Raw genomic sequence first — 27,557 nt, 5'->3', positions numbered from 1 at the left:
GCAGCAAATGCTCAGACTAACCAGATTCTGAATCTGGTAGTTTACGGAACCAACATGGGTAATTAGCACTATCAAATTTGAGTGACAAATCTTAGTTTTGCAAACAAAACTTTGTGGACACATAATTGATGTATTTAGAGTAAATTGTTGATGGAAATTGTAAATCAGGTACTCAGATATAGCTGTAACCAGTCAGATATCTGTAAGTTAGATCAAAGGCCATGTAATGGAATGTGAATGTAACTTGGATTGGTAAGAAAGACATTGGATCATTGAATCATTGAACCATTGAATCAAAACCTCCTGATGCAGCTGCTTAAGGTATTGTCTGTTTTAGAATCATCTTTAATAGCGGTTGCCAATGGGCAAGCAACATTAATATGTGTTTCATTCTAGCACCTGTTCACCTGCTAACATACTGTCTATCTTTTCCTCTGTTTTTTAAATTTTTTTAAATTCTTTTTGTGAAGGATGAAGACCGTCATCGTGACTCCTCAGAAGGTGAGAAGAGGCTTTCACAATCGGAGGCAGAGTTGCCAGCCGGGGGTGGTGACGCTGCCGCCGAGTCCAGTCGTTCCGAGAGACACAAGAAGAAAAAGAAATCAAGGTCTCACCGCGAAGATAAAGAGAAGGATGGCGGCGAACATGTTAAATATGTGATTAGTTCTCCCTCAAACTCTACAAAGATAACTATTAAACTAAGAAGACCGGTAGAGAGCAAGCCGGCAGAACCTCCTCCTGTGAAGGAACCACCACCGGAGGCTTCGAGTAAAGAGGCAGGTGTCGCCGAACCTGTCGAATCTCAGAGAAAACTGAGAGTCAGGAAGAAGAGCTCAGAGAAAGAGAGTAACGACAAAGCTGAGAAAGAATCGGAGAAGGAGGAAACACAGCCTATACCAGCGATTAAGATCAGATTGTCTAAGGATTCTGAGGAACCCAACAAAACAGATGAAACAGCTACAGAGGAAGGTAAGTCAACATTGTGTGGCCAGTTACTATAGTAATCTTTCAACTATTACACATAACTGACATAACCGAACGGTTTTCACATGAAAGGCTGTGTAGATCAAAGACGATTTACAAACCATCCTCTGAGATATCTGATTTAGAACCCATTGTTGCCTTTTCTGTCACTGTGTGACATGTCTGTTGAAATATATCTAAAGTGGCAGCAAACCATACCCAACTGTGTAATTCATGAGAATGTACTCATTATGGAAAAAAATTAAACTTCAAGTTAACTGTTTAACCTGTTTAGTGCAGTATATAAGGTTAATTAGGTGTCATTAGGTGTTTCTGAAGAAATGTAAGTTATTGTGGTACATCTACATTTCTATTGTTGCGTAGGCCTTCTCTTCATGCCAACTTTAAAATGGCAGATAAAAATAAAAGATGGGACTTAAGTAACTGGCAAGAATTTCATCGTAACAGTTCTGATCATAAAATTGACAGTTCCTCTGCCTGATAGATATGTGCTGTATTATTATACACTGGAGTGTTGCCCCTCCCCATGACGTACAGCTTTCAACTAAATGGTAATATTAGTAATATGGTAACATTAGTCAGTAATCCTGAGAAACACATCTGTACCAACAATTCACAGTAAATGCCATTGATTTCATGTGACTAGTGTCAATTTTCCATTTTTTTCTTCAAAACATGACTTTTCTAGTTACAGCAGCATCTGAGAAATCTTCAACAGTTAAAAGTGCAAGCAATGCAACTCCTGTTTTAATGCTTGAAAAGCTGAAGCTAGATAAAGATTCAGCGGAGTGTGCTGCCGAGATGACCGGGCGAACGCTGAGGGCCAGGAAAAGGACACGAAGTGGAGCCATGAAAGAATCATCATTGTCACCACAACCAGAGGATCTTCCAGAAGAGGAGGAGGAAGAGGAAGAGGAGGAGCCTCCCAAGACCCCGCCTCCTCCTCCACCAATCTTTATTTCTAGGGATGAGAGTGAAGAGGAGGAGGGGGAAGAAGAGGAAGAAGAAGAGGAAGAAGCTACTGTTGGTATGTATGACAGAGATATGATTCCCTCAGTTATGCTGAAGGTGTGTACTGCTGCAGCTGTTATCATTAGGTTCAACACCACACCAGATGTCGCTGTGCAGTGGTGTTGTTGGGTCGACTCTTCTGTAGATTTGATATTTCAGGAATTGGGTAATGTCAGCTCAAGTCTGTTTCTTTACTGGGATAGACCAGGCCTTATTTGGCATGACGGCAGTGCAGGTAAAGTGAATGGTGGGGGGGGGGCTAAGGGGGGGGCGGTGGGCCTTGAATCTATGGAGCAGGAGTTGGTGCAACAGTGACACAACTGTCTGGTTATTTCTCTGAATACTCGTTAAGAAGAAGAAGTTCATCTAGGATCCTCACATCTGACGGTATGGTTTAATGGAGATACTGAATGTTTCACAGTCCGTGGGATTCACTGAACTAAAACATTCAGTAACTCTCCAGCTTCTGCCCTAATATTACCAAATCACACCTGGAGCAGACATTAAATAATCCAAGAGATGGGGAAAAGAACTTTAAGATGCTACCAACACAAACCCCTGAACCACATGCTAGGTAGATCATTGTAAATATTGAGTCATGAAGTGTATGATGGTGGTTGCTTTTCAGTCTGTTCAGTTTCTTTGCTTCATGATTCTGCTGCTGCTGTATCACTAGCAATGTCTAGCTTTCTTTGTTTGTTTAGTTTATATAAAGATCATTCAAAACCCTCTCATCAGCTCCAAAGAAGAAGAAACCGAAGATTGAGGCATCTAAAGCAGCAGATATTGAGGAGGCTCCTCTTGAAAATGAAGGTAAATGACAGATAAACTTACTTTCAGCTGGGGTCCATGTGGAGCAGCAAAAGGGGGGGGGGAGGGGATTAGAAAGTCTTAGGGGTGAATTGAGAAGAAAAGGGGAATGACCTTCTTCCATGTTGTCCTGTATTGAGTCTGTATCATTGAGTCTGTATCATAGTGTACCATGTTGTCTTGTATTGAGATACATTTATCACTCTAAAATAGTAAAGTGTGTTTAGTGTGTGCTAAGCCTGTACCGTAATGTATCATCATTCCATGTTGTCGTGTATTGAGACACATCACTCTAAAAGAGTAAAGTGTGTTTGGAGTGCTAAGTCTGTATCATAGTGTACGATGTTGTTGTGTATTGAGACACATTTATCACTCTAAAATAGTAAAGTGTGTTTAGTGTGTGCTAAGCCTGTACCGTAATGTATCATCATTCCATGTTGTCATGTATTGAGACACATCACTCTAAAAGAGTAAAGTGTGTTTGGAGTGCTAAGTCTGTATCATAGTGTACGATGTTGTCCTGTATTGAGACACATTTATCACTCTAATAAAGTAAAGTGAGCTTTGGTAACACCTATATAGAATTGTTGTGAATACATTATCAAGAATACTTTCTAAAAGAAAGGAAGTAATCAATTGACTAATATGTAAACTTGAATCTGTGTCCTGGGAATGTCTTCATTGACAACAAGTAGTACAGATTGTTTGTCAAATTTTTAAAGGAGAACTGGTAGTTAGTCATTTCTTTGGTGTTTGATTTTTTCAGAGTTACTAGAATCAGCCACTTTCAAGAGGTTTAACACTGCCCTGGAGAGCGTCTTTGCCAATTCTGAAGAAATGGAGGTTTCAGTAGAAGATGACGGTAAGATCCATTCAATTAAGATTTTTAAGTCAGAAATCTACAGTATTGTTAGTTTCCTGTTGAATCAGGATTTCTGTTCTTCTATTGAAGCATCTAAAGATAAGTTTCTTTGTCTTTGGTGGGTTTACATCTGATAATCTCTGCTCACTTTCTGGGGAAGGGCAAATATTTAATATAAATATAATATAAATACCCTGGATTAGGTGAAAAGGATCAATTCAGATTACATCGTAACTAAATACTCCTAAATAAGTGAAAGGATAAGTTGCTGTCACCCCAAAGTTATTGTTCTATTCACCAACCTACACATCTCTCCTACAGTGTACATATTGGTTATTGTTTTTTTGCTTCATTGTTTACCTCTACAACCAAATTTGCTATTCGGGCTTCCAAAATGTACTACTTAGTTGTTCGAAGGACAACCACAAAAAATCCTTAAATATTTGCCCTGTCGTCTGGTGAATGGAATCAAGATATTGTTTCATTTGTTTTGATAAACTGTTCAAGGTTAATAATGGCCTCTTTGTTTTTTCTCTACTATTATAAATCCTTAAATATTTGCCCTGTCAGGTGAATGGAATCAACATTTTTTTATTTGTGTTGATAAACTTTTCAAGATTAATAATAGCCTCTTTGTTTTCTTCTCTACTATTACAGATGAAGATGATGATGATGAGTGTTCTCCTGACCTGCTCATCTCCAAATCTCTCTTGTCAGAGCTGGTCTCTGAGGCAGCTAAACTCAAGTCCATGTCAGTCATGCATCAGGTAAGTCTAAGATTTCTAGTCTTACTATTTAGTATCAGTATTATTCTTCAAATTATCCGTCAAATAGCCACTTTAAGTTAAACTAAACCTATTAAGTTCTAGCGTGCCAGTATGGCAATATTTATTTCATTTTAATTCATTTCTGATTAATTCACATGTGATCTTTAAGCCCAATGTCATGAGTAAATATCTATGACATGACCATACCTCTTATCATCAGATACAATAATCAATATGTCATGCATTTACATCTTCTGCTTCACAGCTTCCAAAAGATAAGTTGGTTCGACTCTTGAATATCTTAGAGAGAAACATCAGAGATGGAACCAAGTTACAACCAGACAGTAGGGTAAGTAGTCTGTCCTGCATGTCTCTTGTGAGATTATGAAGAGATAGCTAATGTCTGTTCTCATTCATAGTGGCTCAGGAGACTGTTATAATTAGTAGCTGGACCAGTGGCATTGAGAGCATGGATGGGCCAGTTATGTCACCAGGCTCCTCATTGGAAGTTTGGAAGTTTTCAGTATTCGGAAAATTAGCATATGATATTCTACATCATCTATTTTCACAACTACCCTAATTGACACTTAGGCCTAGGGTCTGCTTCCCCCTTGACACCCATTACCATGCATGGGCCTAGGGTCTGCTGCCCCCTTGACCCCCCCTTCCCATTGTCATGCATATGCCTAGGGTTTACATCCCCTTGACCCCTTCCCATTGTTATGCATTGGCCTAGGGTCTGGTGCCCCCTTGACCCCCCCTTCCCATTATCATGCATAGGCCTAGGGTTTGCATCCCCCTTGACCCCCTTCCCATTGTCATGCATGGGCCTAGGGTCTGCTACCCCCTTGACCCCCCTTCCCATTGTCATGCATAGGCCTAGGGTTTGCTTCCCCCTTGACCCCCTTGCCATGCATGGGCCTAGGGTCTGCTGCTCCCTTGACCCCCCTTTCCATTGCCATGCATCGGCCTCGGGTCTGCTGCTCTCTTGACCCCCCTTTCCATTGCCATGCATCGGCCTAGGGTCTGCTGCTCCCTTGACCCCCTTCCCCTTGCCATGCATGGGCCTAGGGTCTGCTGCTCCCTTGACCCCCTTTCCATTGGCATGCATAGGCCTAGGGTTTGCTTCCCCCTTGACCCCTTCCCCTTGCCATGCATGGGCCTAGGGTCTGCTGCCCCTCGACACCCCCTTCCCATTGCCATGCATGGGCCTATGGTCTGCTGCCCCCGCCCCCCTTTAAATTGTCATGCACGGGTGCACGGTATAAATGTCAATGGTACCTTCTAAGCCTCCACAAATATGAATAATCCAGGGTGTTCAGAGAGTTGGTTAATCTTAGTTTGAATATCATCTACAACATTGACAAGCTCCTCTGTAGTCAAAGATTGAGAAATTCATTGATTATTTGTATCAATTTTCAAATCTATATAAATGTGTCTAAATGGTTTCTTAATTTGGATTCCACCAACAGAAAGAAGGAAAATACAGAGAACAGAAGGCTTGGAAGAGAAGAACAATGGAAAGAATAGCACATTCAGTAAACTCTGCCCTGACAGCAGCTTACATCATGACTGCTAGCGGTATGCCAAAAGAAGTCTTTATCGAAGATGTTATCGATAGGATAGCCCAGCTCACAAAGTACCAACTACAGTATTCTATATACCCTGAGTTTGACCCAGTTTACAGGGCAGACAGAGACACCAAAGGAGGTTAGTGATAATATCTAAACTATCCATCCAGTGATTACTTTGTAGTACCACCTCAGACTCAGTGGTGTCTTTATTTCAAATAACAATATATATTTGTATTTAGTTGTGAAAGAAGAATTCCTTAATTCCAAGTATTTTCAGATTCAGATTCTCTTTATTGCATCCCAAGCTGGGCAATTGATTGCTCACAATATAAAACAAACGTACAGTACATAAAATACACACAAAATATATCAGACTCTCAAATACTAAGACATAAGACATAAAACAAAGCTGGCAAGATACGTAAAAACGGTAAAATACAAAATACAGTAAAACAGCACCAGAGATACTTGTGAAACATTGGATTGCACAATGAGCAAGATTACTGACCTAACGAGTAAAAGATTCATTATGAAGTTTAATACAACGAGGGATAAAGGAGGATTTGTAACGATTTGTAACGACACGGGGTAGTCTCATCCGCCCACTGCGGGGTATTATTGCACTTTCCAAATTAATGTATAGAGGGTGGCTACTGTTCTTGAGAACCCCAGCAAGTTTACTTTGAAGGTGAAGATGATATGAGGTGTTCACTGACTGCTGACGTTCGCCTAGGATGCGACTGACTTGGTTTATAAGAGAATCTATCTGTTTTCTGTCGGTACCATTGACATTACCTCCCCAATTCCATGTTATTGGTTCCATGGTCAGTAGTATGTCCCTCTTTTACACATCTTGTTAATGATATTTTTCTTACAGAGGGAATCGTAACCCACATGAAACTGAAGAGAGCTAGGGCCGGTGCAACCAAGGAAAAGGAAATCTTATCTCTCTACAATAAACTCTGCACTCTTGTCAGTAACTTGTCTGAGCTGATGTCAGTCCAGACACTCACTGATTCAACTGTTCTCTTGGTGAGTAGATTTAAACTTAATGTAGTAGTGTGTTGTGTTATATAAGTTCATCCTTCCCTGCCATCTGTCCTGTTCCCCCTCTCCCACCCCCTTGCTTCCAGATCTCACCCTCTTTACTCAAACTAAATAGGTCGCAAAAATTGAACTGACTCTTTAAAACGTCAATATGGTTTGTAATATAAACAAGAATGTTTTCGTTGCTTGACTAGTGATATTAGTATGTAACTTACCATCTTGTCTGAAGATTATTATTTTTTTTCATCATTAATATTCTTTTTGATTTGTTTATTTCACCAGATTTCTTCCCTTGGGACAGCCCCTTTCTTTGTTGAGAATGTCAGTGAACTTCAGCTAAATGCACTCAAGTTGATTTCGACGGTATGTATACGTTCAAATTAATCCCATATTGTTTATGATAAGAATAATGTAGGTAACTCCAGGGGACCTGCTGGTTTAGGATAAGGCTACAGAAAGGGTTTAATAAAGGATGAATGTAATACCTGCCTCAATGCAATAATCTTTTGGATACCAGAGACTTCCATATTAGTAAATATGAATCGAGACAAGACACTGACAGAAAGAATGACAATGGCTTTTTTCTAAATATGAAATATTTAACTAAATTTTGCTGACTGTAAGATTAGACACTCTGAGCCATTTCTATTGCGAGTGTTCCATTGGTGATGAAAAAAAAGTTCAGTAATGTGATAGTGGAAACAGGGAAATTCCCTGAGGAATTCATGACATTCTCTTGCAAATGATTTGCAAGAATTAAATTTGTAAATATGTCATTATCTTTATTATTTGGATTTAGTCTGTTGCTTTACAGAATTCTGATCAAACACTAGTTAAGTTGTTTAAATACAATTAGTTTAACTTGAAAATATGTTTCAAAAGATCTCTTCTTCAATGATTACGAACAAAATTGTATAAACTACTATTGATCAACTCACGGTACTGTTCTGATCTGCAGCACAGAGATTACGCAACTAGATAGGACCAATTAGACACTCTCCCATCTGTTGGCTTAGGGCAAGGTGGGAGTGCCCCATGGGATGCCCCTTGATTCTAATTAATGTGTGGTTGCTGTCATTTCAGTGTTCTATTGTTAGTAACAGTCTTTATCCTGAACAGAAAATCTCAAGCCCCTCCAACTTAGACCAGATGTGTCCCTCTTGACTAATTGGTAAATCTTCAAAGGTTTTGCCCGCTTTGATTATTTCTGATGCAACCTTTGTGTCTGAAAGAGTCAGACTATGATTTCAGGTACTCTCATCTTCTGTTAACTGTTGAGAATGTTTCCCACTCAAATTTGGCAATTCAACAGAGAATGCAGCTTTATCTGTTACTACAACAGAACATATCCTAACTTTTAAAGGTCTTTTGTTCATCGTGGTTTATTATTGTGTTTCTTGCAGGTATTTTCTCAGTATGAGAAACATCGACAGTTGATCTTAGAGGATATATTTGCATCTCTTGCCAGACTGCCATCAAGCAAGAAAAATCTCAGGAATTTTAAGTGAGTCATCATCTTCATTTTAGGGCACATTTGAGCTCTACCCAGTAATCTATTGATACTGATTGAATGATGACATTGGCCTTCTGTGTTATAGCAATTCAGAAAATAGAAAAATAATTCCTACAAATATGTCATCCAATGCTAATGATTGTCAAGTGTAAGAGACCTAGCTGTGTTTGCAACATAAATGTGTTTGAGGACAACATGAATTGTCAGTAGGTGGCATGTATGTCACAATAGATGCCTATCCCTGCCAGAAAATGTGTTTTTGTCGCCCCTCTTTGCATATAAACATCAGGCATCGGTTGTTATTGTCAATTACTGTCTGATAGGGTCAGAGCTTCAGAGGGATTACTGCATTAGAGGATGTACACGCAATGAGCTAAATTAATTAGAGAAATTGATGAGAAAATTGTATTAATGAAGCAATACCAGCTGCTGTTTTTGAGTGGAAGACATGTAACTAGCAAATAGTCCCAGACAGTAAAGTGAACTTTACAGAATTAACAAATAAACTATCCTGTCTGAACCATTATCTAATTAAAAATCAATGAATTTGATATGTAACTAACAGTATCAAAGGTATTGTATTGTATTGGTTGTGCTACCTCAATTTAATTAGAGGGGGAACAAGTGTTAGCAATGTGTCTGGGAGCTCTGTAACATACATGAGCTTTATAACTTTAAATCTTCACAAGATGCATTTAGCTGCCATCCTGGTTGTCTATAACTTTAAATCTTTACAAGATGCATTTAGCTGCCATCCTGTTTGTCTATAACTTTAAATCTTCACAAGATGCATTTAGCTGCCATCCTGGTTGTCTATAACTTTAAATCTTTACAAGAGGCATTTAGCTGCTGTCTTGGTTGTTAATAACTTTAAATCTTCACAAGATGCATTTAGCTGCCATCCTGGTTGTCTATAACTTTAAATCTTTACAAGATGCATTTAGCTGCCGTCCTGGTTGTCTATAACTTTAAATCTTTACAAGATGCATTTAGCTGCCATCCTGGTTGTCTATAACTTTAAATCTTTACAAGATGCATTTAGCTGCCATCCTGTTTGTCTATAACTTTAAATCTTCACAAGATGCATTTAGCTGCTGTCTTGGTTGTTAATAACTTTAAATCTTCACAAGATGCATTTAGCTGCCATCCTGGTTGTCTATAACTTTAAATCTTTACAAGATGCATTTAGCTGCCGTCCTGGTTGTCTATAACTTTAAATCTTTACAAGATGCATTTAGCTGCCGTCCTGGTTGTCTATAACTTTAAATCTTTACAAGATGCATTTAGCTGCCGTCCTGTTTGTCTATAACTTTAAATCTTTACAAGATGCATTTAGCTGCCGTCCTGTTTGTCTATAACTTTAAATCTTCACAAGATGCATTTAGCTGCCATCCTGGTTGTCTATAACTTTAAATCTTCACAAGATGCATTTAGCTGCCATCCTGGTTGTCTATAACTTTAAATCTTTACAAGATGCATTTAGCTGCCATCCTGGTTGTCTATAACTTTAAATCTTTACAAGATGCATTTAGCTGCCATCCTGGTTGTCTATAACTTTAAATCTTCACAAGATGCATTTAGCTGCCATCCTGGTTGTCTATAACTTTAAATCTTTACAAGAGGCATTTAGCTGCCATCCTGGTTGTCTATAACTTTAAATCTTCACAAGATGCATTTAGCTGCCATCCTGGTTGTCTATAACTTTAAATCTTCACAAGATGCATTTAGCTGCCATCCTGGTTGTCTATAACTTTAAATCTTCACAAGATGCATTTAGCTGCCATCCTGTTTGTCTATAACTTTAAATCTTTACAAGATGCATTTAGCTGCCATCCTGTTTGTCTATAACTTTAAATCTTCACAAGATGCATTTAGCTGCCATCCTGGTTGTTAATAACTTTAAATCTTTACAAGATGCATTTAGCTGCTGTCCTGTTTGTCTATAACTTTAAATCTTTACAAGATGCATTTAGCTGCCATCCTGTTTGTCTATAACTTTAAATCTTTACAAGATGCATTTAGCTGCCATCCTGGTTGTCTATAACTTTAAATCTTTACAAGATGCATTTAGCTGCCATCCTGGTTGTCTATAACTTTAAATCTTTACAAGATGCATTTAGCTGCCATCCTGGTTATCTATAACTTTAAATCTTCACAAGATGCATTTAGCTGCCGTCCTGGTTGTCTATAACTTTAAATCTTTACAAGATGCATTTAGCTGCCATCCTGGTTGTCTATAACTTTAAATCTTCACAAGATGCATTTAGCTGCCATCCTGTTTGTCTATAACTTTAAATCTTTACAAGATGCATTTAGCTGCCATCCTGTTTGTTAATAACTTTAAATCTTCACAAGATGCATTTAGCTGCCATCCTGGTTGTCTATAACTTTAAATCTTTACAAGATGCATTTAGCTGCTGGGTCATTCCATGCCAACTCAACAAGGGTCCGACACCCACCGTCTCAGATTTTCACCAAATTCGGTGTGGAGTTTCATAATATAAAGATAAGAATCCACGCCAAATTTTAGCTGAAAATATCAATCGGTTCGTGAGATATCGGCTTTCAAAAATTGGTGAAATTGACCCCAAAAATCCAAAATGGCGGCCATTTTGAATTGACCTAAATTAAAACCCCCGGACTTTTTCTTCAATAACTTCTCTTCTGAGTAAGCTACAGACATGAAACTTGGGATTATAGTAATTTAAAGCATGGAGATCCTCAATATGGACATTAATTTAATGTAGGAGGGTAATAAAGGTAAGTTATGGGGATTTTGAATTTTAATGAATGAAAATTAATTGCGAAAAATTTATTTTCACACCTTCTCATACATATGAAAAATTTTCAATGTGGGACAGCATCTATGAATCTGAAATTTGGCACATTGATAAAGCATATCACAAAGAACTGTTATGCAAAAAATTGTGATGGTACTCTCTCTCTAAATGGAAATATTTTTTTCTGAAGTTGGAGCAAAATGTCGCAAATTTTCACAAATTTTGGCTGAAATTGCTGATATTCGTTATGTACAATCCGCCTTCGGCATAGGAAACAAGATTTTATGTCTGAATTTGCAGATATTGTGGAAGACATGTGACCACTCTTCTAGTTTAGCTAATTTTGAGGAAAATTTACGGTCCCAATTTTTTGTAACAAGTAATTAAAATGGCAGAAAATGAGATAGGGGCCTAATATGGCCCTACTTTGAGGGTACTTTATATTCACAAACAAAGGCATGTTTGAGATTTAATTTGCATAGGATCCTTGTTCAGTGCCAGTTGTACAGGAAAAGTGCCAAAAGAAGGTCAAGCGGGTCGTACGTTTTACAAACAGCGCCCTCAAACTTAAGAAATCTCACTTCTGGCCCTAATTGGGGGTCCAATTTGGGCCTGTGGGTAAATTTCAATATTTCTTTATACACCATATTCCAGGAGTGTATTAACCATATTTTTAAATACTGAAGTCAAAAGTTTGTGTTTTATTTTTATCTATTCAAATTTACGACTCGAAAATTGCGAAAATCATGCATTTCATATGTATGAAAATGCTTGCACAAGCCGATTTGAGTAGTTCAAATGACAACAACTTCTAAGCTTTAGCATACAGGTGCTTAACAAATAAGAGGGTGGTACACTAGCATAGGGACTCCCAATAAAGTGCACTCTCTGGGTCATATGCCCAACGATGCATGAGAACAGCGCCCTCAAAAATCACAATTTACCAATATTTTGGGCTATTTTGGGCATTTCAAGGTCAGAGTTGGTCATAATTAAAAGGGTTTTTCTTGGTTTTCAATACAAAACTAGTAAGACATGTATAGTTATGATGCAAAGAATAAGTTAAAACATCTTTTTGACAGTTTTTTAATGATCAGATGAGCAGCTTAAAAGGGCATATAGGTACAAAATAGCCCAAAATATTGGTAAATTGTGATTTTTGAGGGCGCTGTTCTCATGCATCGTTGGGCATATGACCCAGAAAGTGCACTTTATTGCGAGTCCTTATGCTAGTGTACCACCCTCTTATTTGCTAAGCACCTGTATGCTAAAGCTTAGAAGTTGTTGTTATTTGAACTGCTCAAATCGGCTTGTACAAGCATTTCCATACAGTACATATGAAATGCATGATTTTCGCAATTTTCGAGTCGTAAATTTGAATAGATAAAAATTAAATACAAACTTTTGACTTCAGTATTTAAAAATATGGTTAATACACTCCTGGAATATGGTGTTTAAAGAAATATTGAAATTAACCCACAGGCCCAAATTGGACCCCCAATTAGGGCCAGAAGTGAGATTTCTTAAGTTTGAGGGCGCTGTTCGTAAAACGTACGACCCGCTTGACCTTCTTTTGGCACTTTTCCTGTACAACTGGCACTGAACAAGGATCCTATGCAAATTAAATCTCAAACATGCCTTTGTTTGTGAATATAAAGTACCCTCAAAGTAGGGCCATATTAGGCCCCTATCTCATTTTCTGCCATTTTAATTACTTGTTACAAAAAATTGGGACCGTAAATTTTCCTCAAAATTAGCTAAACTAGAAGAGTGGTCACATGTCTTCCACAATATCTGCAAATTCAGACATAAAATCTTGTTACCTATGCCGAAGGCGGAATGTACATAACGAATATCAGCAATTTCAGCCAAAATTTGTGAAAATTTGCGACATTTTGCTCCAACTTCAGAAATAAATATTTCCATTTAGAGAGAGAGTACCATCACAATTTTTTGCATAACAGTTCTTTGTGATATGCTTTATCAATGTGCCAAATTTCAGATTCATAGATGCTGTCCCACATTGAAAATTTTTCATATGTATGAGAAGGTGTGAAAATAAATTTTTCGCAATTTATTTTCATTCATTAAAATTCAAAATCCCCATAACTTACCTTTATTACCCTCCTACATTAAATTAATGTCCATATTGAGGATCTCCATGCTTTAAATTACTATAATCCCAAGTTTCATGTCTGTAGCTTACTCAGAAGAGAAGTTATAGAAGAAAAAGTCCGGGGGTTTTAATTTAGGTCAATTCAAAATGGCCGCCATTTTGGATTTTTGGGGTCAATTTCACCAATTTTTGAAAGCCGATATCTCACGAACCGATTGATATTTTCAGCTAAAATTTGGCGTGGATTCTTATCTTTATATTATGAAACTCCACACCGAATTTGGTGAAAATCTGAGACGGTGGGTGTCGAAATCAAATTTTGCTTGTTGATTTGGCATGGAATGACCCTGCTGTCTTGGTTGTTAATAACTTTAAATCTTTACAAGATGCATTTAGCTGCCATCCTGTTTGTCTATAACTTTAAATCTTTACAAGATGCATTTAGCTGCCATCCTGGTTGTCTATAACTTTAAATCTTTACAAGATGCATTTAGCTGCCATCCTGTTTGTCTATAACTTTAAATCTTTACAAGATGCATTTAGCTGCCATCCTGGTTGTCTATAACTTTAAATCTTTACAGGATGCATTTAGCTGCCATCCTGGTTGTCTATAACTTTAAATCTTCACAAGATGCATTTAGCTGCCATCCTGGTTGTCTATAACTTTAAATCTTCACAAGATGCATTTAGCTGCCATCCTGGTTGTCTATAACTTTAAATCTTTACAAGAGGCATTTAGCTGCTGTCTTGGTTGTTAATAACTTTAAATCTTTACAAGATGCATTTAGCTGCCATCCTGGTTGTCTATAACTTTAAATCTTTACAAGAGGCATTTAGCTGCCATCCTGGTTGTTAATAACTTTAAATCTTTACAAGATGCATTTAGCTGCCGTCCTGGTTGTCTATAACTTTAAATCTTTACAAGATGCATTTAGCTGCCGTCCTGGTTGTCTATAACTTTAAATCTTTACAAGAGGCATTTAGCTGCTGTCTTGGTTGTTAATAACTTTAAATCTTTACAAGATGCATTTAGCTGCCATCCTGGTTGTCTATAACTTTAAATCTTTACAAGAGGCATTTAGCTGCTGTCTTGGTTGATAATAACTTTAAATCTTCACAAGATGCATTTAGCTGCCATCCTGGTTGTCTATAACTTTAAATCTTTACAAGATGCATTTAGCTGCCATCCTGGTTGTCTATAACTTTAAATCTTCACAAGATGCATTTAGCTGCCATCCTGTTTGTCTATAACTTTAAATCTTTACAAGAGGCATTTAGCTGCCATCCTGTTTGTCTATAACTTTAAATCTTTACAAGATGCATTTAGCTGCCATCCTGTTTGTCTATAACTTTAAATCTTTACAAGATGCATTTAGCTGCCATCCTGTTTGTCTATAACTTTAAATCTTCACAAGATGCATTTAGCTGCCATCCTGGTTGTCTATAACTTTAAATCTTTACAAGATGCATTTAGCTGCCATCCTGGTTGTCTATAACTTTAAATCTTTACAAGAGGCATTTAGCTGCTGTCTTGGTTGTTAATAACTTTAAATCTTTACAAGATGCATTTAGCTGCCATCCTGTTTGTCTATAACTTTAAATCTTCACAAGATGCATTTAGCTGCCATCCTGGTTGTCTATAACTTTAAATCTTTACAAGATGCATTTAGCTGCCATCCTGGTTGTCTATAACTTTAAATCTTTACAAGATGCATTTAGCTGCCCATCCTGTTTGTCTATAACTTTAAATCTTTACAAGATGCATTTAGCTGCCATCCTGGTTGTCTATAACTTTAAATCTTCACAAGATGCATTTAGCTGCCGTCCTGGTTGTCTATAACTTTAAATCTTCACAAGATGCATTTAGCTGCCATCCTGGTTGTCTATAACTTTAAATCTTCACAAGATGCATTTAGCTGCCATCCTGGTTGTCTATAACTTTAAATCTTCACAAGATGCATTTAGCTGCCATCCTGGTTGTCTATAACTTTAAATCTTTACAAGATGCATTTAGCTGCCATCCTGTTTGTCTATAACTTTAAATCTTCACAAGATGCATTTAGCTGCCATCCTGGTTGTCTATAACTTTAAATCTTTACAAGATGCATTTAGCTGCCATCCTGGTTGTCTATAACTTTAAATCTTTACAAGATGCATTTAGCTGCCATCCTGGTTGTCTATAACTTTAAATCTTTACAAGATGCATTTAGCTGCCATCCTGTTTGTCTATAACTTTAAATCTTCACAAGATGCATTTAGCTGCCATCCTGGTTGTCTATAACTTTAAATCTTTACAAGATGCATTTAGCTGCCATCCTGGTTGTCTATAACTTTAAATCTTTACAAGAGGCATTTAGCTGCCCATCCTGTTTGTCTATAACTTTAAATCTTTACAAGATGCATTTAGCTGCCATCCTGGTTGTCTATAACTTTAAATCTTCACAAGATGCATTTAGCTGCCATCCTGTTTGTCTATAACTTTAAATCTTCACAAGATGCATTTAGCTGCCATCCTGGTTGTCTATAACTTTAAATCTTTACAAGAGGCATTTAGCTGCCATCCTGGTTGTCTATAACTTTAAATCTTTACAAGATGCATTTAGCTGCCATCCTGGTTGTCTATAACTTTAAATCTTTACAAGATGCATTTAGCTGCCATCCTGGTTGTCTATAACTTTAAATCTTCACAAGATGCATTTAGCTGCCATCCTGGTTGTCTATAACTTTAAATCTTCACAAGATGCATTTAGCTGCCATCCTGGTTGTCTATAACTTTAAATCTTTACAAGAGGCATTTAACTGCTGTCTTGGTTGTTAATAACTTTAAATCTTCACAAGATGCATTTAGCTGCCCATCCTGGTTGTCTATAACTTTAAATCTTTACAAGATGCATTTAGCTGCCATCCTGTTTGTCTTTATCTCTGTGAATTAAAATTAATTTTGTTACATTGGTAGTCTTATTAGTGAAGTAAAGCAATCATGAAGTCACCAGGCTTTAAACTAAATCCTCTTTAAATGATTGATAGATAAAGAATGCTTTCAGATCGTCATTGGTCCATGATCATGTCTTTCAGAGGAGTTTTCTTAACTGTTGGTGGAGTTTTCTTAACTGTTGGTGGAGTTTTCATCTGTCTCTCTGTCTTTCTTCACAGACTTAATTCTGAAGATGCTATTCAGATGGTGACAGCCTTAGTCCTACAGCTTATACAGTGTGTAGTTGTCTTACCCAATGAAAAAGAAACTCCTAAAATAAACAACGACGAATATGACGATGTTGATGCTCCCTACGTCGACCCTGTAAGTTACCACCCTCAGTATCATGTAATGAAACTGACCTCGTAAGTTGCCACCCTCAGTATCATGTAATGAAACTGACCCCGTAAGTTGCCACCCTCAGTATCATGTAATGAAACTGACCCTGTAAGTTGCCACCCTCAGTATCATGTCATGAAACTGACCCTGTAATTTGCCACCCTCAGTATCATGTCATGAAACTGACCCTGTAAGTTGCCACCCTCAGTATCATGTCATAAAACTGACCCTGTAAGTTGCCACCCTCATTATCATGTAATGAAACTGACCCTGTAAGTTGCCACCCTCAGTATCATGTAATGAAACTGACCCTGCAAGTTGCCACCCTCAGTATCATGTAATGAAACTGACCCTGTAAGTTGCCACACTCAGTATCATGTAATGAAACTGACCCTGTAAGTTGCCACCCTCAGTATCATGTAATGAAACTGACCCTGTAAGTTGCCATGCTCAGTATCATGTAATGAAACTGACCCTGTAAGTTGCCACCCTCAGTATCATGTAATGAAACTGACCCTGTAAGTTGCCACCCTCAGTATCATGTAATGAAACTGACCCTGTAAGTAGCCACCCTCAGTATCATGTAATGAAACTGACCCTGTAAGTTGCCACCCTCATCATGTAATGAAACTGACCCTGTAAGTAGCCACCCTCAGTATCATGTAATGAAACTGACCCTGTAAGTTGCCACCCTCATCATGTAATGAAACTTTCCAGCAAAGATGAACTCAAATTACCTCATTCGGAACATTGAATACTAACATGTGCATTAGTGTCAATCACAGCATCAGCTTACAATATCACTAAGCAGATGTAAAAAGGCATTCACATGATGAACAGATAGACAGATAGACTTTGCTTTTACCAGCCAACAATTCATAACGTAACCCATAATCTTGTTAGCCATATCGTGGAACATGTCTCTGTGCTCAGGCTGTTATGAAGGAAATGATGTTAGCCTTTCCTCTGTCTTAGAGCATTATGGGTTTACTTTGAACAATTAGCGAACCAATTTTTTAAAGAGAAACAAATATTCAATTTCAAGATCTTTCCCTCTCTTCAATTAGGAAGAGATATGTAACATTAATTCAGAACTAACTGCACAGATTTGTTGATCTTCCTCTGCAAAAGTTAACTTTCCGTTGCTTGCAAGTGAAGTTTGTTTTCTTGTCGCTACAAAATGCAGACAGTAATGAAACGTGATACCTTGTAATCTTTTATCTGGACCTGAGATGTTCATCGCTGCTATGTACACTGTGTTGTGGGTATTGACCGTAGCTGCATGTATTGACTGTACACTAGTGTCTAATTACCGATGGTAGCAAGCTGTGTGTGTATTTTCTGGGGTCGATTGTGGTGTCTAACACTTCTGTTACACCTCATTTGAAACTAGGTTAGATTACCGGCATCAGACGTTTCTTTGTGCGCGAGTCTTCACACACTGTAAGGAGTGGTCTCTGACTACTTCCATTCTATTTTGACGTATCTCTTGCATTTTCTTCTTCATATTCTCTTCTTTGTTTTCTTCTCAGACTGACAATGGTGTCCTTGTTGTCAATGCTTATGAAACTGCTGTCAGAACAGGGCAGAATTTTCTCTCTGTGTTTCTTAAAAAGTAAGTACTTGATTCTAATATTAGTCAAAGTAGTGTCATTGTACATAACAAGTTGACTAACATTCTTGTCATATAGTGAAGATGTAAAGAAAACTTCCTACGAGAGAGAAGTAAATGATGAATGGTGTTTTCATGCATACGATTAGTTTAGCTAAGACACAGCAACCATATGTCAGATATGAAAGAGATGCCAGGTTAGCTTGTTTTCCCATCTGTAATATTAATTGTCCCATATAAAGGCAGTTGAGCATTAAACTTCCAGTCAAAGCAATACTCATGTACTCTACCACAGAGATATCTGAGCCAGAACAGAAAATACAGGCAGTTGAGCATTAAACACTCCAGTCAAAGCAATACTCATGTACTCTACAACAGAGATATCTGAGCCATAACAGAAAATACAGGCAGTGGAGCATTAAACACTCCAGTCAAAGCAATACTCATGTACTCTACCACAGAGAAATCTGAGCCAGAACAGAAAACACAGGCCGTTGAGCATTAAACTTCCAGTCAAAGCAATACTCATGTACTCTACCACAGAGATATCTGAGCCAGAACAGAAAATACAGGCAGTTGAGCATTAAACACTCCAGTCAAAGCAATACTCTCATGTACTCTACCACAGAGAAATCTGAGCCAGAACAGAAAACACAGGCAGTTGAGTATTAAACTTCTAGTCAAAACAATACTCATGTACTCTACCACAGAGAAATCTGAGCCAGAACAGAAAATACAGGCAGTTGAGCATTAAACTTCCAGTCAATTCAATACTCATGTACTCTACCACAGAGATATCTGAGCCAGAACAGAAAACACAGGCAGTTGAGTATTAAACACTCCAGTCAAAGCAATATTCTCATGTACTCTACCACAGAGAAATCTAAGCCAGAACAGAAAATACAGGCAGTTGAGCATTAAACTTCCAGTCAATTCAATACTCATGTACTCTACCACAGAGAAATCTGAGCCAGCACAGAAAACATAGGTTCCAAGGTCTGCAAGGGTTCTCAGTTCTATGAAGCCCAAAGATAGAAACATTGGCTGTAGCAAAGACCTAGCAAGAACCAAAAGCTCACTATAACCTAGATTTAGTAATGCACCATGTAGGCTGGTATGGTGCACAAGCCTGCATACCCAATTAATGCAAGACTGTGTGCCAGTATTGTTTGGATGTGTAAGGTTGAACTACTTTGTGGACTGGATTTGTCCCAGGGGCTGCCTATTGAGAATCGCTGGTGTACTGTAACTTATTATTTGTTGAACCTTCAGACACTAGCTTTGAAAATAACATACTTGCATTGCTGTGTAGTAGGTTGATATTTCCCTGTAGCATTCATTGATAGGTGAGCAGACAGAACAGTAAGTACGCATTCCAACAGCTGACCTAAAGAAGTATCTTACCTTAACTACTCACATTTGATTTGCATTACAAACAACATTGCATATTGGATGTGCTTGATTCAAAGTTTACCAACCAAGGCATTTGTCATGATGATTTCTGTTTAATTTGTGTATGGTGTAGGCAAGCAGTGATTTTATCTCATTTCTTTCCGTCTGTTCATTTGTCTCTAGGTGTGTCAGTAAAGACGAAGAAGACTACAGACCTCTGTTTGAAAACTTTGTCCACGATCTGCTCTCAGCTGTAAATAAACCAGATTGGCCAGCAGCTGAATTACTGCTCAGTCTTCTCGGGAGATTACTGGTAGGAACATTTGCTTGTATTTCTAAAAGACACTCACTTACAGCAGTAAAGCAACATTAAAGCATTCATCATTGCTGTATTGCATGTTAAGGTTGCTGAAGGATATCTGTGTGCGTGGTCCTGTAATGCATAACACTCATTGGTCACTATTTAAAGCATCATTACTTCTGGCGTGAACTTTGAACTCTGTGTTTGTTGTGTATAGTATGTTAATTGTTTGTGGGTAAATTGTTTCTCATATTTTAACAGTGTGATTGTGTTTCTGATGTAGATTTGTTTTAATATGTCCTTTACTTTGATTGATTCTGTTTTTATTTCTAGATGCACCATTTCAGCAACAAGTCTAATGATATGACAATGCGAGTATCTTCATTGGAGTACTTGGGCCAAATTGCAAGCAGACTTCGGAAAGATGCCGTCTCTAGTAGGATGGATCAAGAAGTGCTGAACACAATATCAAAAGAAGTGAGTTATCTGAAAATCTATTTACATCCCAAAAGGATCTATGGGAAGCTGAAGTAATTAACTTGGTAATCACAGAGGTTTATGATGTGAATGGTAAACAAATTATATGTTGTGTTATTTATCGTTTACTAATTATAAAACAGATTGAAAGAGTTACCTTACACTTGACCACATCTGACCTTTGACCTCTCCTGTATTTTATTGAAGATGCTTTCAATATCCAGAGAAGATTCATCAGGCAAAGAGGTCGCTGATCCTGAGAGTGATAAGTATCTCAGAAGTCTGGAGAAGGCCTTACTGGATTATCTTGTTTATAACAGTCAGAATGATCCTGCTCTCCTGGTGAGTAGAAAAGAAACAATAAAGATGGATTAAGAAGTTGATAATATTCTTAGTGGTTATGGTCATAGTATCCATAATTGTAAAGGAATTATTTATATCAATATTGGAAAGCTAGTGATACACACTAGCAACAGTATCCATTATTGTAATAGAATTATCAAAAATGGTGGAGACATGTAATATGTGATTATCTGTGCTGTGTTATAGTTGTAACTAATAGCTGTATAGGGTCTGCTACAATGGAAATTATACAAGCAAATTTTAAAAATTCATATATATATATATATATATATATATATATATATATATATAGATATATATATATATATATATATATATATATATATATATATATATATATATATATACATACACTAAAAATCTCTCACTTCATTCTTCATTACCCAATGTAAGATATGCATTGATGGATATTGTTATGCGAGGGTTAGAACTGTCAAACTTGTCCGATCCCACCAGTGGGCACTCGACCAAGTTTAAGGATCGATCTTACCTTCGGGATGGAAGATAAGTTAACCATTTTACAGCTAATAGTTTCTCTGACAGATCATTTTGTAATATATTAATTATGTCAAACAACATACTTTGCATTCTCAAAAGCTTACCAACTAAGTGATTCAGACTTAGGAATGTTCTTAAAGATCAAACCTTGAGATGGATGTGCTTTCATCATTGTAACATTTTGCTTTCTTTCTCTAATTCTGTTTTAGTTTACCAGACAGTTCTACATAGCTCAGTGGTACAGGGATACGTCAGCAGAGATGGAGAATGCAATGAAGTCTGCAAAGGATGAAGATAAAGAGGAGAGTGACGAAGAGGATGAGGATGAGGATGAGGAAGAGGAAGAGGAGGAAAGTAGCGACGAGGAGAATGAAATCGGACACAGAAGGAGAAGTAGGAGTAGAGACAAGCGGCCACAGCACTCAAAGAAGAAGAAGAAGAAACCTCATGATACATCCAATTCAGAGCTCTTTGACAAAGCTGAGAAAAGGAAGACCTACCTATTGGCTACCATCAGAATAATAGAAAACTTCAGAGGCTTAAGGTTAGTGTATGAGAGAGTGTAATGGAATAGTAGCAGTAATCTAAGATTGGTAAGGTTAATCATAGAAAGTATATATTGTGTAGTGTGTTGCATTCATGATACCACAGATGTGTTGCACGTAGAGAAAGTTTTGAAGTGTTTTGTGTCAACACATTCTTTGGGGTACATCATTTATGAAAAGTTCTTATTCTGCAGCATTTGACCCCATTTATCTTCATATCTTGTGCCTGGTGCTAAACTCTCCTCCCATTTATGACCATATTCTGCCTATGTGCTAAAGTCTGCCTAGGTGCTAAAGTCTCCTCCCATTTATGTTTATTACCTGCCTATGTGCCTGGTGCTTAACTCTTTTTTCCTCATTTATGTTCATGTCCTGCCTATATGTCTGGTGCTAAGCTATCCTTTCTTTCCCTCATTTACAGGAAAAGTAGAAGTATCATCACCTATGAAAGTGCCTGTTTAGTTGCCAGATACCTCGCTTCCAAGAGACCGTTCTCTCAAAGTTTTGATATCTACCTCTCACAGGTAAGGATAAGATTAGATGTCAGATAACTCTGTTCAAGAGCTAATCTTGGCAACAGCGATTGAGACTCTGATTGTTCATTATTACATACAAAATACAAAATACAGAATTTACAGACATCAAAGCACATGTTGAAAAGTAAATTGATGATGCATGCATAAACTTGTACTTAATTAACTTAGACATCTTATTTATTGACCTGACATTTTTATATTAGTATATCGTTGATAGGGGAAGGTTGTCTTTTATTGCATGCAAATCATTGGAGGTTGATGGTACTCTTGTGTCTATGACTCACAGTATTTTGTTTCCATCTTTTAACAGATCTTGCGAGTTTTGAGTGAGACTGCCGTTGCCATTAGAACCAGGGCCATGAAGTGCTTATCATCTGTTGTAGCAGCAGACACAAATATCCTTGCCAGGGTAAGAGATAACCTTCAATCTCTCCGTTTCTAATCAGTAAATTTATATTCAACTTACTGAAGGTTGCAGAAGTCCATCCAGATATGTTAGTATATAACTTGAAATAGTAAACAGACCATTCAACATAAGATTCAAGTATGATGGAGTCCTTGATTAGTGTTTTACGAAAAGATGTTTGTATTGAAGAAGAACCTGCTAGGATAAATGTCAGGCCTGGCACAACTGATCTACACATTTACCTACACAGGTTTGGTGTATTGAATAATCAGTTTGTCCGTCTCTCACTCTCTCTCTTTGAACCTTTCCTCCTTCTCTTAGAATGATGTTCAGAAGGCTGTGTATGGTCGGTTTATTGACCAGTCTACCAGTGTCAGGGAAGCTGCAGTAGAGCTGGTTGGACGCTTTGTTCTCATGCAACTGTCACTGACTGACAAATACTACGACATGTTGATGGAAAGGATATTGGTAAGTATCTGTAGCTTCAACTTGTGACATTAAAACGGGGAATCATTTTATCTGGTATCACATAACAAAATGCTGTACAAAAGGGTGATATTACTAAACAAGTGTAAAAATATATCAGCAGTTTTTGTACACAAGAACCTTGGTGTGTTGAGAAGAAAAATTGTGAGTCTTAAAAACTGCTACACAAACTTTGAACACTAATTTATTCCCAGTAAAAATAAATCATATCTGACTTACCATTAGTGAAAGGATATGTCAGATGTTTGAATTTGGCCGTCAATGTGTATGTTGAATGTACAGCATGTTTATTGAAGGCTTGATTTAAGTGATACACTGTATACCCTGACTGGTCATAAACCTATAAGTATGGTGTATAACCTTTAACCTTCAGTTCTCACAAGTATGATTTAGTAAAAATGCTCTAGTCCTGTGCATTTGTTAATTTTACTGTAAAAGTCTTTTTTTTCCATCTCATCCAATATGTTTGACCCTGAGTTAGGAGGTACTGGCTTTATATGAAACTCTCATTGGTAGTGTTGCCTAGTAACAGTACAATCTGTATACTGATGCTGATACATATTTGGTTTGGTGACATGGACATCAGACAGTCATTTCAAAGACAGTCGTTTCACATATTCTGTCTCTCTCTTAAAAGGACACGGGTATCAGTGTGAGAAAACGTGTCATCAAGACACTGCGGGACATCTGCATTGAACAGCCGTCTTACAAGAAGATTCCAGAGATCTGTGTCAGGATTATTAGGAGAGTCAATGATGAGGAGGGAATCAAGGTAAGAGAAATGTTAATGTTAGTCTTCAAGTATGAGAACAGTGTGCCCTAATATGTCAAGTGGGATCAGTGAGCACACCTCCCACACCCCCTCCCCTACCTTCCTTTCCCCTCCCACCTTTCCCCCTCCCCTCCCACCTCCCCCTCCCACCTTTCCCCTCCCCCATTTTCCCCTCCACTTCCCACCTTCTCCTTCACCTTCTCTCCCACCTTCCTCTCCCACCTTCCCCCTCACACCTTCCCCCTCACACCTTCCCCCTCCCTCCTACCCAATCCTTGTAACTTAAATTTTAGTTTTGCATTCTCTTATGAAGTATAAAGTAGCAAAAGGTTTGTTTTTCTGAATTAAAGGAACTGATTGTGCTATCTTCACTGTTCCTTCTTGGGAAGAGTTAAGCACACGACATGATATGGAATTACTGTATTTATTGTATACAACCAGGGCTCAAAATAATTTTTTGGTGACGAGGGCTCTTTTCAGCACAAGCAGATTTTTTACGAGGGCTGTTTTACTGATGACGGGGGCTCTTTTTGGTGTTGCGAGGGCTGTTTTTCCTGTATAAATTGTAGCTACAAAATTGATCAATTTTTACAACATTTTATCAGTAAAATCCATATACAGGGATGAGCCTGGGGTAAAAAAAAATCACAGAACTTTGTGGGTGATACTGTACTAATGCAGAGGGCGTCAGTCAGCACGCAGTGCGACACAGTTATAGGTGGGGACCATGGGCCTGCCTTAGTGCCCGTGGTAGGGTCCATGGGCAACGCCTTGGTTGGGGTATGGGGGTCGAAGCCCCCAGAAGCTCTGAGAAAATTGAGGTTTAAAGACAACATTTTGGTGCCTATCTTATAAAGAATTTTAAATTTATTAGAACTCTCAAAGCAAAGTTTTATACTCAAAATGCGCACACTGAAGCCACATGCCTAGCCTGTCGTTTGCACCCTACTTGATTATATTCAATCATGGCGACCCATAATTAAAAAGTTACTGTTCGTAAAATGTACACAATGGTCAGTTTTAATCTGGAATAATATTCAGCAGCTACAGCACTACACTTCTCCTCAATTGTATCCTAATCTAATGATACTAAAATATTGAAAATCATGGGAAACTTATGAAAATATCGTTGCAATATTGTTGGGAACGTTATGAAAATCCCGAGAAAAAATTACGGTATAGGCTCCAGTTTGCGTATGCTACAGTGTGTTAGGATAATAGTTTTGTCCCCCTGCAGGTTGGATATGCATCGGTAATGAAAAACATAAATGACGGATCAAATAATATAGTAACGCTGTTGTTAGAAATTCACGGAAATTGGCAGGTGTAAATTTCGGAGGTAGAAAAGAAATCACGGAAATCCGCAATATCACATTAATATACCCCCCCCCCCCCATTGGTTCATAGGCCTATATCTTTTTATCATGTTAGTCATTTGATCAATTCCCCTATATCGAAACAAGTCTGTTAGCTGTTCATAAATAACCCACACGGCACCATGTCCTACGACGTAAGTCAGCTGCGGTTCCGATTTTCCTATTAAAAAGGAGTCGGAAATTTCCCGCCATTTTGTAACTAGACAGACTGCATGGTCGTTACTACGACGCAAAACTTTCCCCTCCTGCCTTTTAGGTATATTAGGAAAAACATCGCAGGAGCTTTCAATGTTAGCTCACTCTTTCCACAGTACCGTGATACACAACACCTAGCTGGGAGAAAAAAAATACACATACACGGGTGTGCGAAAATGATCACGCGATGAACCGATATTTTTTTAGCTAGCTAGGTGGTTGGCTATTGAGTGTGGGTTTTCATATTGCGTTGTTGACTAGACTATTAATTCGTGTGTGAGCGAACGTACAAACCAAGCTGTTATAACGAAAGGATCGGCAGTTAGGGTTTTTTTTCAGTGATTTATTTCACAGTATTGTGTCATCTTTTTAAACGTGCGGCGCCCGTTGACTGAAAAGTACATGTGGAGGGCGATTTTAGCGCTATTTACATTTTTTTTTCGCCCCCGTGATTTCTTTTCTGGGGCGATTTTCAACTTCATAGGGCGAATCGCCCTTCGCCCCCGTCTATTTTGAGCCCTGTATACAACAGAAACACAGGTTTAATTATTTCTATTAAGGAAAGATAACCAGCTGTGACTCCGACCAGAATAAATGTCTGATTGTCATTGAAGTGTTCCCACCTAATGCACAAGCACGTTATGGTAACATGTTTAATTCCTTTGTGTTTACAGCGGCTTGTAAATGAGACATTTCAGAAGATGTGGTTCACGCCATTACCAACTTCTGATCGGAATGGACTCCTCAACAGAGCCCTTAATGTTATTGAAGTTGTAGCTGCCAGTAAAGATACAGGCTATGACTGGCTGGAGCAACTCCTAACAAACGTAAATAATCATTCTTTTATTATATGATACAAACAATAACAATAACATTGACTCTTACTTTTTCTTTGGTTATTGTCTACTATACAACTTTATAGTAAATACTCCTTTGAAGGTGTGAAACATTATCATTTAAATGACACTTCCATGGTCTTTTGTACTACCCACACCCATAGTATTTTGATTTTTTACTACCCACACTGTTATTGGCTGATTGGAGAAGTGAAAAGTACCAATTCTCTGATATTCAAAAGAAGTATTCATCCAGTTGAAACTGCTGGCAATATTAAGAATAATGTGGAAATATATATTGTAAGCACACCTCTGTGAGAGGAATTAGTAAAAGTCTAAAAAACCCTGTAAAATACAGTTTGTTTATATACTCTGCCAGTCTGTTGTATTCAGGCTTGATGAATGGTTAACACCTTATTATGACAGTCTTCTCTACATGATATTTTGCTACTCTTACAGTTGCTGAAGAGTGAGGAGGATGCCTCATCTAAACCAGTACAGAAGGCCTGTGTACAGATCACAGACTGTCTGGTAGAACACGTACTGCGACTGGAAACAAAAGCTGCAGGTAAGATTGCATTCTGCTTCATTCAACTTATTTATCAATATTAATATAATAAGTGAAGTAGACATACCAAGCTGTCATTATTTACCCATGAGATGGATAAATGACAAACAACTCCCTGAACCTGCTGAGGAAAATCTTTTAGAAGTTGAGGATGTCTGCTGATACAGGACGTTAAGGATTTGGTGATGACACTCTTTACTTCAGTTTTGTTATCAGTTTTTGATTGTCTAATTATGAGTTTGCTTACTTCTTGGTTAGAAATATTGTAAAATATGAACTAATAATATATTTGAATCGAGTGACATTGATGTTCACTCTTATGTTGGTGTGAATTTGAACGACAATAGACATTTCACTTTTGACATAACATCATAAAAAGCTTCAGTTTTTCCAAGATTGACAAATATATATCCTCAG

General features: G+C 37.8%; 1 protein-coding gene across 4 annotated transcripts in view; it reads left to right on the top strand.

Annotated features, from left to right (window-relative positions):
- Positions 1-27,557, top strand: part of LOC139955263 (nipped-B-like protein) — a 58,613-nt gene that overhangs the window by 7,230 nt on the left and 23,826 nt on the right. For all 4 annotated transcript variants that reach the window (XM_071955122.1, XM_071955121.1, XM_071955119.1 and 1 more), the window contains exons 8-29: positions 471-969; positions 1,673-2,011; positions 2,734-2,808; positions 3,572-3,667; positions 4,325-4,434; positions 4,700-4,783; positions 5,907-6,144; positions 6,886-7,040; positions 7,338-7,418; positions 8,459-8,559; positions 16,618-16,762; positions 18,310-18,392; positions 19,965-20,094; positions 20,416-20,559; positions 20,767-20,901; positions 21,630-21,964; positions 22,387-22,489; positions 22,812-22,910; positions 23,229-23,375; positions 24,031-24,165; positions 26,411-26,563; positions 27,032-27,140. In XM_071955122.1, coding sequence (XP_071811223.1) covers positions 471-969; positions 1,673-2,011; positions 2,734-2,808; positions 3,572-3,667; positions 4,325-4,434; positions 4,700-4,783; positions 5,907-6,144; positions 6,886-7,040; positions 7,338-7,418; positions 8,459-8,559; positions 16,618-16,762; positions 18,310-18,392; positions 19,965-20,094; positions 20,416-20,559; positions 20,767-20,901; positions 21,630-21,964; positions 22,387-22,489; positions 22,812-22,910; positions 23,229-23,375; positions 24,031-24,165; positions 26,411-26,563; positions 27,032-27,140 — 3,496 coding nt within the window. The remainder of the gene's footprint in view (positions 1-470; positions 970-1,672; positions 2,012-2,733; positions 2,809-3,571; positions 3,668-4,324; positions 4,435-4,699; positions 4,784-5,906; positions 6,145-6,885; positions 7,041-7,337; positions 7,419-8,458; positions 8,560-16,617; positions 16,763-18,309; positions 18,393-19,964; positions 20,095-20,415; positions 20,560-20,766; positions 20,902-21,629; positions 21,965-22,386; positions 22,490-22,811; positions 22,911-23,228; positions 23,376-24,030; positions 24,166-26,410; positions 26,564-27,031; positions 27,141-27,557) is intronic.

The sequence above is a fragment of the Apostichopus japonicus genome, chromosome 2 (genome assembly GCF_037975245.1).
Source record: "Apostichopus japonicus isolate 1M-3 chromosome 2, ASM3797524v1, whole genome shotgun sequence".
NCBI lineage: Eukaryota > Metazoa > Echinodermata > Holothuroidea > Aspidochirotida > Stichopodidae > Apostichopus > Apostichopus japonicus.
This window is presented reverse-complemented; position numbering and strand designations above follow the sequence as displayed.